Genomic DNA, 15,778 nt, shown 5'->3' with positions numbered 1-15,778 from the left:
TGCACAAAATTCCCTTTATGTGAGGTAAATGTTCACTTCGATTCTGTTGGAAGGAATGTTTTACAGTAAGGTACCAGCAACATGCTTCACAGAAGCCATTATCCAGAGCCATTATCCATTATTAACACATATACATACACATACACACATTTTAACGACCATATAATAACTGTTTTTCACTGGACGTGTGGGGTTACTTGTTATGGCACCAGGTTCATAATGCTTATGATTAAATACAGCACAATCTAATTCCACGTTGGTTAGTTCTAAGATAACAATAACATTTATGTGCACTTATTGCGAATTACTGTTACGATCACAATTTCTGAGCTATCTAAAAGTGAACGCTGCAATGCTTCCAAAGAAGCACTGCCCAATTCACACAGCTTCCATTCCGAACCGAGACCGAGACCTGCAGCCATAATCTTTGTGCCCAGTGATGAATTAGCGGACTGAAGCACAGATGCACCTGGAACGGTGATGAATTAGGGGACTAAAGCACAGATGCACCTGGAACGGTGATGAATTAGGGGACTAAAGCACAGATGCACCTGGAACGGTGATGAACCGAAATCCGACGGCCTCACTTCCTCGGGAACACACACACGCGTGTGTGCGGGAGAGAGAGACGCTCACGGGTCCGTGACGAGACAGCTGACCCCCCCCGCTGCCTCCCGCCCGCTGTCCCCCCCCCCCGCCCCCCCGCCCGTCGCGCGGGTCGATATCTCAATCCGCTCAGGTAAGCGGCTCATCGGTTAACCCCTTGCAAATGAGGACGGCGGATAATCAGAACCGCTAGCGCGCCGGTTCGAGGGGAGCCGGCGCAATTCATCACGCGACGCGTCGGTCCTGTCAGAACGGCGATCCGGACGCCGCCCCCCCCGCCCCCCAGGGTTAACCCCTTCCTCTCCCCGCGTGCCCGCAGCCTCGCCTCGCCGCGCCGCCGCCGTCGCTGCCGTTCCCGAAAGCACGAGAGTTAAAATGGCCGCCGAATTCCATAGCATTGATTCATGATTATGACTCTGCCGCTTCCTGAGAATCGCTGCGGTCCTAATAAACCCGAGTGCACTGGAGAACACGGACTGGCCCTGCGTCCATTAGAGGTAATAGAGTCCACTCTCAAGAGTCGATGTGGGGGGGGGGGGGGGGAATGCTGCAACAAGCTGGGCCAAACCTGGCACAGAGCTCCACTAACTCTGAGAGAGCCCTTTCCGTTAATCCCCCCCCCGCAAAGGTGCGTCTCGGGGTCGATTCGTAGAAAGAGCGGTGCGACGAGCTCACTGGAAAACTGGCACGCTTGCGTTTAACCCAAGCTGACCGTGAACATTCCCTAAACTTCTACTGGCTGAGGGAAGGTATGATGTCACTGTGCGTCAGTGCGCTTTGTGCACTCGAAACACAGCCACTGACGCATTTGTAGGCAATTCAGAAGTTTGACGTTCAAATTTTCTCAGACAACAGCTGCTTGTTCTCAGAAGGCTCAATTCAATGTCCTCCCTAGTGCATACAGCTTCAACCTTGATTATCGGCCTTTCAAGTTGTCCGATGAGATCACCGAGGTAAAATTACTTGTGCAAAAACAAATCTCCATTCCCAAGGACCACAGAAAACCCTCAGATCTGCACTTCCCAGGTACATCTTCTGTGTGCAATCTGCAACTTCCCTCTGCAGTCAGGCCAGCAGAAACCCTGCCCATCTTCTGACACAAACTGAAAACTCACCTTTTCAGACTGCAGCATGGGGCTCCCCCATTCCTCTTTAGCTATCCTCTTTCTTTTTGGATTTCATTCTGGGATCATGTTATAGGTTAGCTGCCTAGTGGTATATACTTTGGTTCACAATACTAATGTGTGGTTTGCATGGCTACCTTTACACTTACTGATTAAAAGTGGGCCATCTGCTAACTGAATGTAGTGTAATGTAATGTAGTGTTATGCAAGGATATGATACACAAATTGTGACTGCAGTTCCTACAGGCCTCCACGCATAAGGACGGTCTGTCTGCTACACACTCTGATGTCACTGATAACTGACGCGAGCCAATCATCGCTCGAAGCACGTCCGCAAGTTAGCGCAGCATTAGGCTTCCAAAGGAATGAGCGCTCATACGATATGCATGCAAACAGAACAGGGCGTGGGCAGGATTTCTGCGCTGGGGGGTGGGGTGGGGGGGGGGGGCGGAGGAGGGAAAAGGCTCGTGATGTCGTGTCGCTCGATTGCCTCAGCACCCCCTCCTCCCCCTCGCCCGCCCCCCATTTCTCCCGCAGAGGAGTTCTGAGCGAGGAGCACCTGAGCCCCCCAGTCCCCTATTAACATCCACGGTGACAAGGAAAACATTTTTTTGTAAAAAAAAATAATGAAAAATTGAACTTCTGCTGAATGGAGGAGCGCAGCATGAAAGACGCAGAGCAGGAGAAGGGGGGGGGGGGGGGGGGGGCTGAAGAGGCAGCGAGCGGCTCTCCCCGCGGAGGCCTGTGGCTGCAGGACACACACACACACACACACACAGACACACACGGCTCCTCAGCCGCAGAGTGGCCCAGCTTTGATGCCGTTTCAAAGGGTGAAGCTGAACACAAGCGGGGATAACCGGCAGCGGAGCTCCAGCTAATGACAGCTGCGATGGGAGGCACGCAGAAACTGGCGGGGCTTCACAGGGGGGCGGGGCTACTGAGGGGGGAGGCTACTGAGGGGGCAGGGCTACTGAGGGGGCAGGGCTACTGGGGCAGGGTACGGGCGGGGCTACTGAGGGGGGCAGGGCTACTGAGGGGCGGGGCTACTGAGGGGGGCAGGGCTACTGAGGGGCAGGGCTACTGAGGGGGGCAGGGCTACTGAGGGGCGGGGCTACTGCTAATGACAGTCGCGACGAAGCCGCGCAGAAACTGGCAACCCTATTAGACAGAGATACCGAGCGGGGGGGGGTAACGAGTGGGGGAATTCAGAGGGGCGGGGCTTCTGAGGGGAGGGGCTACTGAGGGGTGGGGCTCCCGAGTGACAGGGCTACCGACTGGCATGTTGGGCTGAGGCAGCTGAGGGGAGTGCAGGGGTACTGAATCCTGATGGTTTCCTAAAGAGGGACGTGATTGGTCAGTGAGTTATTGTCAACACCCACATGGTCTATCGCTAGAACATCTGGAATATTAAATGACAGTTTTTTAAATTTATTTATTTGCTTCCTGATGCTATTAAGTGTTAGATAACATCATGTCATAGGTCAATGGTTTTTATTTGGCTTGAATAGCCACTTCCAATTGGAGCCCCACCCATCTGATTATATTACAGCATATAGGAGATGCTCAAACCCACAGCGACTTAAACAGATTATATTTTTAGATACAATCTATCATGATATTTTACTGAAGCATGTAATCCCCTCAATGATACAATACCAGCAGCCTGGCAGAAAATCAAACCCACAACCACTGCATTACACTCCCAGTTTCCTGAGCACTATGCTAAGTGGCTACCAGCACACGCCCTCTACAGCGTGTTCCACGTTTGCATTCATTTCATACTTTTATGAATGGGCATCTTTACTTTCTTCTGGAAGCAGGAAAATCGAAGAGTCCAGCGACCTCTTTGCGGCTGTACGTGTGTTTGAGCCACCGCTGGGGGTACAGCAGTGAGACACACACACACACACACACGCACTCACACAAATACACGCACACAGACACACTCACACAAATACACACACACACACACACACACACAAATACACACACACACACTCACACAAATACACACACAGACACACACACACAACACATCAAACCACACACACACACAACTACACACACACACACACACACACACTCACACAAATACACACACAGACACACTCACACAAATACACACACAGACACACACACACACACACAGACACACCACACACGCACTCACACAAACACAACACACACACACACACACACACACAAACACACTCACACAAATACACACACACACGCACAGACACACTCACACAAATACACACACACACACACACACACCTCCCCTCCTCCTGGTGGGCAGGGAATCTGAGGAGCTGGCTGCCAACAGAGCCGGTCTCACCCATCACATACCCCATGATGCTTTGCACATAAAAACCTCCAGCTCCCTTCCTGCAGGCATGCAGAGAAAGTCCCAGTGCACCTTCAGTACCATAAATGTAAAAATGCTCAAGACTAAAAAAAAAAAAAACAGTAAAAACACTACTTTCCCTGACCCGGGAATCTATCTTTAACCGTCAGATCTCCGAGTTCTCATGAGTCACCAGCGGGACTTCTCCAAGCTCACTGTTTAGTTTTCTCAGGGTCTCCTTGCTGTGTCGTCGATCCATTTCTCCGTTACCCGAGCTGCTAATTATCCGGAGATCACCAAAGATCGGCTATACGTTACCCGAGTGCTGGTTCCCTGCTGCGTTCGATTGCTTTGGTCTTCCAACCCTCCTCTGCGTAGACTGGCTTTCTTTCCCTGCCTAACATCGATTTATCCCTGCTACTAAACTAATTTGCATATGCATTCTGATTGGCAGGGCCCTGCAGAGCATGTTTAATGCCACACAGCTGTGGGTATCTTAGACCTCCTTTACACCTGGCAACAACACGTGTCCTATATCCAGATTTATCTAGACATGACTACATTTACACCTTCCGTTTACATGCGTCTCCACTGGCCGCACTGTATATCCAATCGCGATCTGATCTCACTTCCTGCACAAACAAGCGCACGCGCAAAATTCTCCCCTCCCTGATGCAGTCCTTTGAAAGATATTGTAATTGACTTGTTGCAGGCTAACATTACTGAGTTATTTTTCCAATAAAAAAGGGTCCCTTGAAAGATATGTGACAGTCTCTAGGTCAAATTACTGCTACATGCTTTAGAGTGTAGCACATCATCAAACCACATTTAAGGCCATACTGGATGTAATATAAAGTTGGAGAAAAGTCAGAAGGAAGACTGTATCAGGAACTCTCCGGTGAATAAAGCTCGCCTTGGAAAAAAAAAAAAAGAGTGAAAAAGCTGTGAATTAATTACTGCAGTTTTAATTGGTTGGTAGAGCAATTAGCCACATGTTTTATGTTTTCCCCTACGTCTGGAATACCGCGCTATTCCAAAAGCTTGCCCAAGATGAAACAGCAGAGATCAAACAGAGAAGCTGTCAATGCATCAATGCTCTCTCTCTCTCGCTCTCTCTTTCTCTCTCCCCCTCTCTCCCTCTCTTTTTCTTTCTCCCTTTCCCTCTCTTTCTCTCCCGCTCTCTCTCTCGCAAACACACACACACATTCACAAATACACACAAACATACACACAAACACGTACACAGACACACACACATACACACAAACACATACACAGACACACACACAGACACACACACACACACAAACATACACACAAACACGTACACAGACACACACACATACACACAAACACGTACACAGACACACACACATACACACAAACATAACACAAAACCACCCACAACACACACAAACACACAACACACACACACACACGACACAACACACACACACAAACACACACACACACACACACACACACACACACACACACACACAACAACATACCAGAACACACACTACACGCAAACACACACACAGACACACACAGACACACACATACACACACACACACACATACACACAGAAAATGTGACTGAAATACTTGAGAGCGAGGAGTGAGCCCGTCTATGACGCAACAGAGAAAAATACAGTGTCTGGAGCCGCAGATTGCGAAGCTCTGAGCGACCGGGCGGACGTGAGCGAACGCATAACTGTCAGAGCATCGCTAACGGGGCCTCTGATCACCTTCGGGAAAGACGGATGCACGCCCCGCCTCGCCTGACAGAAGCTTCTGGACTGTCAGAAAAATGCTGCGCGATTAATACCCCTCACTGGGGTGTTTCTGAAAAAGCGCCTCATCTCCATTAAGCACTTTGCTAACAGAAACACACTCAGAAAAAAAAGTTTGGGTTCGGTTTACCCTCAGGTGCAGAGATAGCAGGCCTTTGTTGGCATCACCTCAAACAGAGTTTGACGGCAGTCAGAATGATGTCTTTGTCTCTTTCTCTTTGCCATTGCCAAAAAGAACGAAAAGCAGACTGCAGTACATTACACTGTGTAAGCAGACAACATAGTCTAACCACACCTTAAAAATGCGTTTTAGGTATAGTATATACATATACTGTATATATATTCACATATGTATGACTATATATTACTATATATAGAGTCAGAAAGAGAGTGAGACAGAGGTGCAGAGAGATTCAGGAGAGCAGTACACGGTAAAATAAATGTCCCTCTTCCATCACAAACACTGTTGTGTGGCGCAGTATTCATGATGAAGAGCAGATTCCAGAGTCTTCATCACACGAGCACTCCTCTGGGACGCAGACCGGCACAAACCAAACAGATTCTTTAAAGTCGGGAGACCCACAATCACCTTCCATCGCTCCGCTGGCACAGCCGCGCTGCAATTTCGTCAAACAATTTCATCTTTTTTTCTCTCTCCAGCTGCTGACAGAACCTTCCGGAGAACAGGCTAATGACTTCATAAGCTTTCCCTGCCTATAAGAAATGACTTTAAATTACACTCCCGCCGCCTCTCCTGTGCCTCCGCCGCCAGCTTCTGCTCGGCTGTCGCGGCCGCGCTTCGTTTGATTAAAACGGGACGGCGAGTGACATCTGGAACGTTCCCGCCGAGGCCCCCCGTCACCGCTGACGAGGTGCGGCCGGGTGGCGCGGTCGGGTAGGGAACTGATCTCACGACCGCAGCGGCCGCTGACTGAAATCCCAGGTGGGGCTCTGCAGTTTTTTTTTGGCTCCGCACTCCAGCACATTGTGTTTGAAATGAAATAAAGAATATACGGTTAAAGTGCAGACTGTCAGCTGTAATTTAAGGGTATTTACATCCATATTCAGTCACCCATGTAGGAATTACTCTCATTTTTATACATAGTCCCACCAGTTATATATATCATGTAATATTTTATGTGGCTTTATTCCAAATAATTAATTTAACTGACTGAACTGAAACTGGGCAACACAGAAACTTAAGGGACAAATACTCAGTGATCAGCCATAAAAAAACAAGAAAGGGGAAATCCCAGCAGGGAGAGGGGGAGGGATGTTCTGACACTGGAGGAGAGGCAGAAATCTGTTTGTATTTTTTGTGAGCTCAGCCAAAAAAAAAAAAATCTGTTTGGTCAGATAAGTGAGTTCTACAGCGAACGAAAAGCAAAAGAAACGCCTGAAGCGGTTTTCAGAACGCGCGTGCTAAAAAGAAAATATTAATATTCACGCGGACGGCGAGCGCACTTTCCGCGGTGGGAGGCTCAGGCATGCCCACCAGCCATTCATTCGGATTGAAGGAAGCAATCTTCCATTAAAGCGCAGTCTCGCGGTGACATCAATACAAAAGACGCGGCGAGCGCACGTTCTCGTACGCGAGATGCGGCGAACTGAAATCACTTCCTCTCAGCTCGGAAATATAATGACACGTCAAGTTGTCCTTTCATAAACTTCGTGGCAGCAATTCTCCACTCTCCAGTGTGCTTAAGGGATTCTGTGATAATTCACTCTCAAATGTTCACATCCTGACGGGTCCTAATGCTTATGAAATTACACCGCGCAACAACAGAGAACTCGCCGCGGTGGTCTGTGAATTAGGCTGAGCGTGACACCGTCTTACTGTATGTGTCTAACGGAGATGGGAATATCAGATAGGCGGCTCGCTTTCTACAGGAATACCGTACAGCTCTGAGCGATTTGAATGGCAGCCCTTTTCAGAGAGGCTACGTTTCGCTTAGGCTGGCACAGCCGCGTCAGACCGACTGGAGGCACACTGTATCCGACTGATTGAGATTTGAAGCGTGAAGTTTTGAAGCACCGCTCCGTTCAATCCAATCTGAGGGTGGGGGCCTTGTGCAGTCTGCGAGGCCCCCTCTGGCCAGGAATAAAAAAAAATAGGTTCGAAACATCAAAATATTAAAAATGCATGGGAGGGAATGATACTGCTTTCATGGTCTTCCTTCGCTCCGCTGGACTCGACGTCTCGCCCACACCCAGCAAATAAACACTCCTGTCCACTGACCTGCGACCGCCAAAAAATAAAATAAAATAAAACCGCCAATAAAATATGCATTAAAAAAACCTTTTTCGGAAATTTCACCGCCTCGCAAATAAAACCCCCTCGCTCACACTTTTAAAAAATTAATGGAAACCTGCGAAGCCCCGCCAGCAGTTTTTTCCTCGACGCTAATACGCTTTAGCAGAGCTCTCGGTCTAATCCTGGAGACGCCCCTTCGGACAGGCTCAGCTAAGAACAGACCGTGCTAGTCTTTTTTTTTTTTAAAAGAGGCTTTTCAGAATTCACCAGGCAGGTCAGACTGCTGGCAGGGAGGAGACGCACAGCGAAGCCCGGAGAAGCGACCGCTCGTCCTCAAACGGAGTGATAAAATGCCTCGCCCACGTCCGCTTCGATCAGACAAGTCAGGAGGCGATGACTTAGTCCCTCCTGCCACAGCACGGATGAATAATGTGACAAGGGGAAATATGCGCCGAGGGTGACTTACACTATATGACCATAAGTATCTGGACATCCCTTGGTCTGGGGCTGTTTCTCATGATTTGGGCTACGTCCCTTAGTTCCTAATCTGAATGCTACAGCATGTAATCACATTCTAGACGATTCTATGCTTCTCCAACAGTTTGGGGAAGGCCCTTTCCTGTTTCAGCATGATAATGCCTCCGGGCACACAGCAAGGTCAATATAGAAGTTGTTTTGTGGAGAACAGCATGACTTGCACTTGACTGGCCTGCACACAGCTCCACTGACCTCAACCCCATCCAACACTTTTGGGATCAGTTGGAAAGCCAACTGCGAGCCAGGCCCAATGGCCCAATCAGTGCCCGACCTCACTAATGGTCTTCTGGCTGAATGGAATTAAATCCCTGCAGCAATGCTCCAACATCTAGTATAAAGCCTTCCCGGAAGAGTGGAGGTGGTTATAGCAGCAAACGGTTGGACCAACTCCATATTAATGCCCATAATTTCGGATGGGACGTTGGATGTCAGGTGTCCACATACTTTTGGCCATGTAGTGTATTTACAAACCACATCAGAGCTCAGAGGGACCCATGCCACTAGAGCATTGACATGGGTCACCGTACACCATGTGACCCTCAATCTTTTCTTTTTTTTAATGAACAATTCCGACAATACTTCATACGAACATTACTGTGACTAAAACTTGACCTGCTCCGCATCCAACAGATGACATCACGTTATATCAGAGCTCTTCCCGTTGACCGTGTGAACTTTCTGGGCCGGATCGAAATCCAGCTTGTGGCTCTGGCACGCCACGGCCAAAAAAAAAACCCGGAGCTGACAAAGCCGACGTTCGCAGCTTGAATTCCCCCTGACCCTTAAACCGCACTCAGAACTTCAGACGGCTGTATCGCATTACTAGCGTTAGCACTTACGAGATCAGCAAGTTTTCTGCTTCTGGCAAACCGAGATCAGATTCATTTTAATACAAAGCAGAAGGTCTCGGGGGGCTTAACTCACCGTGAGCGCTCGCAGTAGTCGGGCTGCAGTTTAAACAGATCGTTGGGCAAGCTTCCGCATGAATTCTAATTTGTCTGAACATATTTTAATTGCATTCTTATTAATTTAGTTCACATTAAAGCCTGTTTGGTACAAGTACACATGTGCTCCAGTTCAACCTGAATTTTTCTCCTTTTTTTCCGGTTTCTTATTAAATCTCCAGCTAGCAAATTTTCCTAAATAAAGAGCTCCCAGAACATCGAGAGATGTTTTGATTGCAGCATTTTAAACAGCAGGAAACATTACTAAAATCCCTAGATTAATTGATTCCTCAAATTTGAGCCGTGTAATTTATATTATACGCCCATTACTACTGTACTTCCCCGCAAGTTCCCCCATTAGCATTCCACAAACAAGCCAGAGACAGATTTCAGCTTGTGTAAATCAAAGAGGTTGTCTCTGATCTCAGATCTCTCTGGAGTGAAATATGTACTCTCACAAGGCTCTGTTCTTCTGCAGATAACAGACAGCTCTAAATCTGACTGAAACCAAAGAACAGCCTTCCACTGGAGAGCCCAACAGTGCGTCCTAGTCACGTAACAATCCGGATGAACGAGATTCTTCTTGCTAAAGTCGGGAGAGGAAACACAAAAGATGCATTCTTCTGCACGTTTTCAAGATGAAATCGTTAAAGGCCTAATTATTCCTTTCCTTTAAGTCTGAAGTCAGAGGTTAGCACTCCACAAAGCCTTTGACCCAAGCTTCTCTTTAGAATGTACTTCAAAACGTCTCCAGGGTACATCGTGCCCTTATTTTCATACTACAAATGTCTTTCTTTGAAAGATTCAGAGAAATCCATCGATACATTTGTTTCCTCAAGGCCACCTTACTGAAATGTATTCATGTCTGGCAAAAGCAACTAAATTTATGTGAAAAATCTTCATTTAGCTAAGAACTACTGAGAGGACTTAATCTTAAGTAAAATATTTAATCGCATAGAGTATTAGGCCTACCTGTTCTAGTGTCTCTCCACTTTGCATCTCATTCAGAGTGTACCTCGTACAGGGCACTGTATCGGACACCACTGCAACTCCACAACAAGCTCTACACCCCACACAAACCACCCCCAATGCCACTCTCACACAGCTCACAACGTCAAAAGATTACACGGGTGGCAGGGCTTTTAGCTGAAGGGCCCCTGCATTATGGTAAGATGCATGCCACAGAACCCGTGTGCATGAATCACAGACTGTCCAACTGTCACAGACTGTCTTGATGTTTAAAATAAGCTCCAAAATCTCATCTCTGCATCCTTTATAGTAGCTAATAAGCTTTCCACAAATAGATGCCAGAGGCCAGACCACGGAAATGTGTTCCAGGCTCTACGTAAAAAAGCAGAAGCGATCAGAGAGAGACTGCACGACTTTTCACTGCTTTGCGAGGGCCACGCAATTTGAAATTTAATAACCCCTCCACCTCTTTTGTGTGCACTACATGTTTCCATGGTTACATTTCTATAGTCCAGCTGCAGAGGATGATTCTACAAATCAACTACACGTCAGGCTAAATGTGACACCGTGAAACTAACGCCTCAAAACGATTACTGTACAGGGCGGGGGGGGGCCTGTTTGCTGCCCCATCACTGGTATTTTACTGCCGTTGAGATCCTAAATCCGCTGCAGTACCACTTTTACGGCACTGTCTTCTTCTGTTTCTGTTGTTACACACCGGTAATACTGTCATTTATAGGCTAGCTTAATTATCCCATCTACTTACAAGAAAAGGCAGGTCTGCTCTTAAAAGTTAATGTTTGTCTGAAGTTAGGCAACTGAAGAGAGAGTTTCCCCAACCGCATGTTTAATTTGCGATTGGTATTTCATCTTTGCGAGAGCAAGTCATTTGAACGGCGTTTCACTGTGAATCATTGCCAAACTGTTGCATCAGCGCTGTTTTGTTCACAAGCCCGACACACAGTAAATATGCCATCGCTTTCAAAGTTATGTCTTTAATTTGTGTTCTGATGTCACAGTAGAAGAGCTTCTCTCACTTCCTCCTTTCCATAGACCTCAACTGTTGTGACTTTGAATTGGTTTAATCTACTGGAACCTGTGAAGCGACCTTAAGGAGCACTGCATTAAAACAGCCCCACTACACAACAAGGGTCTACAGCACCACTTATGAGTGATGGAATACGCCAACCTTCCTGCCTCATTAATTCCTGCATCTCAACCGCAATGCAAGCATGGGCACAAACACATAAAACCCTAAACCTCCACACACCTTCCCCCGCCCCCTCTGGAACCATCCCAATTTCAGAACTGCTGGATTCCCCTCCTGCCCAGAAAAGCGGCATATCACTGTCTTACTGACAACGGAAAGTTCTAGATCCCCAGTAAACTTTCTAAGCCTGCTACCCAGTTAATTTGTGAACACATTTTCAGCCCTTATTAAAGTTGTGCCTGACATAGAGATGTGTTATTTTATAACATATGTCAAAACATCTGCATGCACATTGCAACTAGTGCAGTGCACATAAGGAGTACAAAGTTTAATTTGACTGGTGTGATTGTCAATGGACGTGTACTGTAATGCCAAGGTACTGTATCTACGCTTGTCATTTTCTGACTCACATCAGCCAGTCCCAGGACTCTGCTCTCCTGAAAAAGGTTGCTACAGGCAAAACTGTCCAATGAACACGTTATCAAGACTCACTCAATCAATCAATCAATCAATCAACCAATCAAAACACACACATAAATGTAACCCCAGCGTGTCTTCGAACCATAGACATTTTATCAACAAAATATCAGAGGCAGGTGAGGAGATTTCAAAATTCCTACTAAAATATATTCAGGAGATGCATTGTGTACCAATGCCTTCATCTAAAAAAATCTAAAACCCTGTTAATTCAATATAAAATACCTGACAGGGCCCATTGGTTTATGAGGAACACGTTTCTGATTGGACGCTCAAATTCAACGCAATGGAAGTGCAGCACATCAGCACGTTCCCAGCATGAACACGTTCCTATGCCTGCGTTGCCGTTCTGCCCCATCGCTGGAAAAGGCCAGATAAAAGCCCGAAGCTCACCGCATCAGAAGAAAAGAAACACACGAGTGCAAGCTTGTACAGGCTGGAGGCAGACTTTGAACAGCAGAAGTCTGCAGAAACCCCACGCCTTTGAGAACCGGGCTTTTTGTCTGACGACGGGAAGGAGATAGAGAGGAGAGGGAAACAGGAAGCGTAAACACCGCCGCAGCACAAAGTCCTTACCCTCGCAGTTCTACAGGACGCCCCTCTACGAAATGTTAATGGCGTCTGCAGCGCCCCCGCGCCCAGCCGGAATTCATGCATGGAAATCGGCGTTCGGTTTTTTGTTGCATTTTTTAAATTAATTTATTTTCCTGGCGGCGTGATCAGGGGCTAATTAGGGCAGAGGACGCCTCTCTCTCCGGCGCGAAGCCGATTTCTGGCTTCCGTAATCCAATTTACAACAAGCAGGTGCGGAGCTCGCTCGGGAAGCACGGAGATGCTCTTTTTTTTACACACGTTAGCGGTTCGGCCTCGCTGGCCGTCCTCAGACCGCGATGGCAAAACCGCTGAGGTTCGAAACGACTGGTTGCTACTGCGCAGCGAACGGCACACGTGACACGATAATGCGGAGGGTGTTAAATTTGATAACTGCGTGTTTGCAATTTTTCCACTGAATGAAAGCAAGCCCTGATGAGCCATGCACTCCCTGCGCCAATGACCTGTATTCAAGGGGTATAATTGCCTTTTTATGAGGCGCTCTAAATCTCAGTATACACTACATATCCCAGAGTCCCAGTGTGTCTCCTGGCAACCACTGGTGAAGAACAGCTGTCTTGGTTTTTGACACATGTAACGTTTGTCAGACTGCGCCACACTCTGTTGCTCCTACTCCTGCTCGCACGCACGTCTGGGGGGGAAGGGGCGAGTCCCGCCATCCCGCCACGCGCGTTTGAGCGAAACGAAGGCGGCGGTAACGCTCAGGCACTTACCCGCGGCCATCTGCATGTACCCGGCCAGCGTGCAAATCCGCCGCTCGCAGGCCCCGCTCGGGAGGAAGATGGTGATGATGGCCAGCAGGGAGCTGACGGCCAGGAGCGCGCATCCGCCGGAACACAGCACCGCGCTCGTCTGCAACACACACACACACCAGCAGGGGTCACTGTACAGCACTGCGCTGGTCTGCAACACACACACACACCAGCAGGGGTCACTGTACAGCACTGCGCTGGTCTGCAACACACACACACACACCAGCAGGGGTCACTGTACAGCACCGCGCTCGTCTGCAACACACACACACACCAGCAGGGGTCACTCTACAGCACCGCGCTCGTCTGCAACACACACACACCAGCAGGGGTCACTGTACAGCACTGCGCTGGTCTGCAACACACACACACACACCAGCAGGGGTCACTCTACAGCTCCGCGCTCGTCTGCAACACACACACACACCAGCAGGGGTCACTGTACAGCACCACGCTCGTCTGCAACACACACACACACCAGCAGGGGTCGCTGTACAGCACCGCGCTCGTCTGCAACACACACACACACCAGCAGGGGTCGCTGTACAGCACCGCACTCGTCTGCAACACACACACACACCAGCAGGGGTCGCTGTACAGCACCGCGCTCGTCTGCAACACACACACACACCAGCAGGGGTTACTGTACAGCACTGAGCTCGTCTGCAACACACACACACACCAGCAGGGGTCACTGTACAGCATGCATTAGCCAGTCTCACCAGTGAGGCTTTAGGGTAACCTTAGGACACTTCACATACAGCACTAGTCTGTCTAAATTGCAGCTATGCCCAGCCACTTCTAATTAATCATGTGTTGTTGTGGCTTCATTTTGAGATGGTGATTCATGCCAACTGAACCAGTGATGTATTTCATAATGCTGGCGCGTAACCAATTCTACTGCAAGAAACTAATCGCACAAACTCAAAAATTGCCTTCCAGTCCCTGTAGAAATAGAGCAGGGTCAAAGAGTTGAAACGAGCCTTCTGAGCAATGCCCTCCCCCCTGGACTGACACTACAGCCCGTGACATATGGCCCCTTGAGGCTCCTAACCACAGTCAACACCGGTACAGTCATCTGATCTGTTTGCACAGCACGCCACTGCCCTCTGCACAACTGCCCCCCCCCCCCCCCCAAGACACGTGAGAGAGAGTAGGGGGCCAAGGCTGCACACCGGGAGGAGAAACCATTGACCACTCAATTGAATTTGCCACTCTGCATTATTAGTTCACTCGTAATGAGTGATGAGTAATCAATGTTAGAGAGAATACCAGGAACCTGAATGATTATGTGCGAACAAGGTTCCTGATGTCAGCTGTATACACTAGTGGTGTCAGAGAAACAATGCAATTAACACATTTTAAACCAAGTTTATCCATGTTTTTCATTTATTTATTTTTAATTAATTCAATTGAATTGATCTTTTATTTACTTGTATTTGTAGGCCCATCTCATCAATGCAATGTCCCCTACCAAATTTGGGAGAGTACAGACAAGCACACACACTCCTCTGCCATGGTCAAAATTAGAACAAGGCTTTTGAAATGTAAAATAATAAAGCTACCGTGCAATGAAGAATTTGTTACTTCTTTTGAAAATTGTTAATAGGAGGATATCTCAGGCAGGGTTCAGCTGATCAAACATTTAATACACGATAAGTAAAACAACACTGTTGCTCTTTCCTTTTACAACCGCATAGTTCTATCTCCTTGAATGAGATCATTATTTTGATTCCGACATTCCTAATCCATTCTCATAAGCCATGGTGGGTTCTCTACGCTACCAATGGACCTGAAATGGCATCCAGACTAACGAAACAGTGGGACACGTTGTCTTTAATTTACCGCAACGCAGGTGATTGCAGATTTACTGGGCTTCTTATTGCCTGAGATGTAGCTGCAAATAATGAACGAACGACTTCGTTCATTTAGTGCATTCAAGCGAAACAAGGAGGAAACCCTGTAAAAGCTAAATAGGCGAGGTATTGGTATGGGTTGCTACAGCGCTGTGCTAATAGAAAGACGACGCGGCAAGTTCGATGCTTGTAAGAAATTACAGAAATTTAACCTATCGCTCTCGGAGGCCTACCCGTGATATGCGTTTCTCTTCTGGGAGGAGAAAGATCAGTTCTTTGGTCAGGCTGGCT

At 48.0% G+C, this 15,778-nt stretch overlaps 1 protein-coding gene across 1 annotated transcript in view; it reads right to left on the bottom strand.

Annotated features, from left to right (window-relative positions):
• Window positions 1–15,778, bottom strand: part of LOC135263856 (LHFPL tetraspan subfamily member 7 protein) — a 102,689-nt gene that overhangs the window by 64,327 nt on the left and 22,584 nt on the right. The window contains exon 2 of the mRNA XM_064352300.1: window positions 13,593–13,731. Coding sequence (XP_064208370.1) covers window positions 13,593–13,731 — 139 coding nt within the window. The remainder of the gene's footprint in view (window positions 1–13,592; window positions 13,732–15,778) is intronic.

Source organism: Anguilla rostrata, chromosome 9 (assembly GCF_018555375.3).
Source record: "Anguilla rostrata isolate EN2019 chromosome 9, ASM1855537v3, whole genome shotgun sequence".
NCBI lineage: Eukaryota > Metazoa > Chordata > Actinopteri > Anguilliformes > Anguillidae > Anguilla > Anguilla rostrata.
Note: the sequence above shows the minus strand (reverse complement) of the source record. Positions and strands in the feature narration are given on the sequence as shown.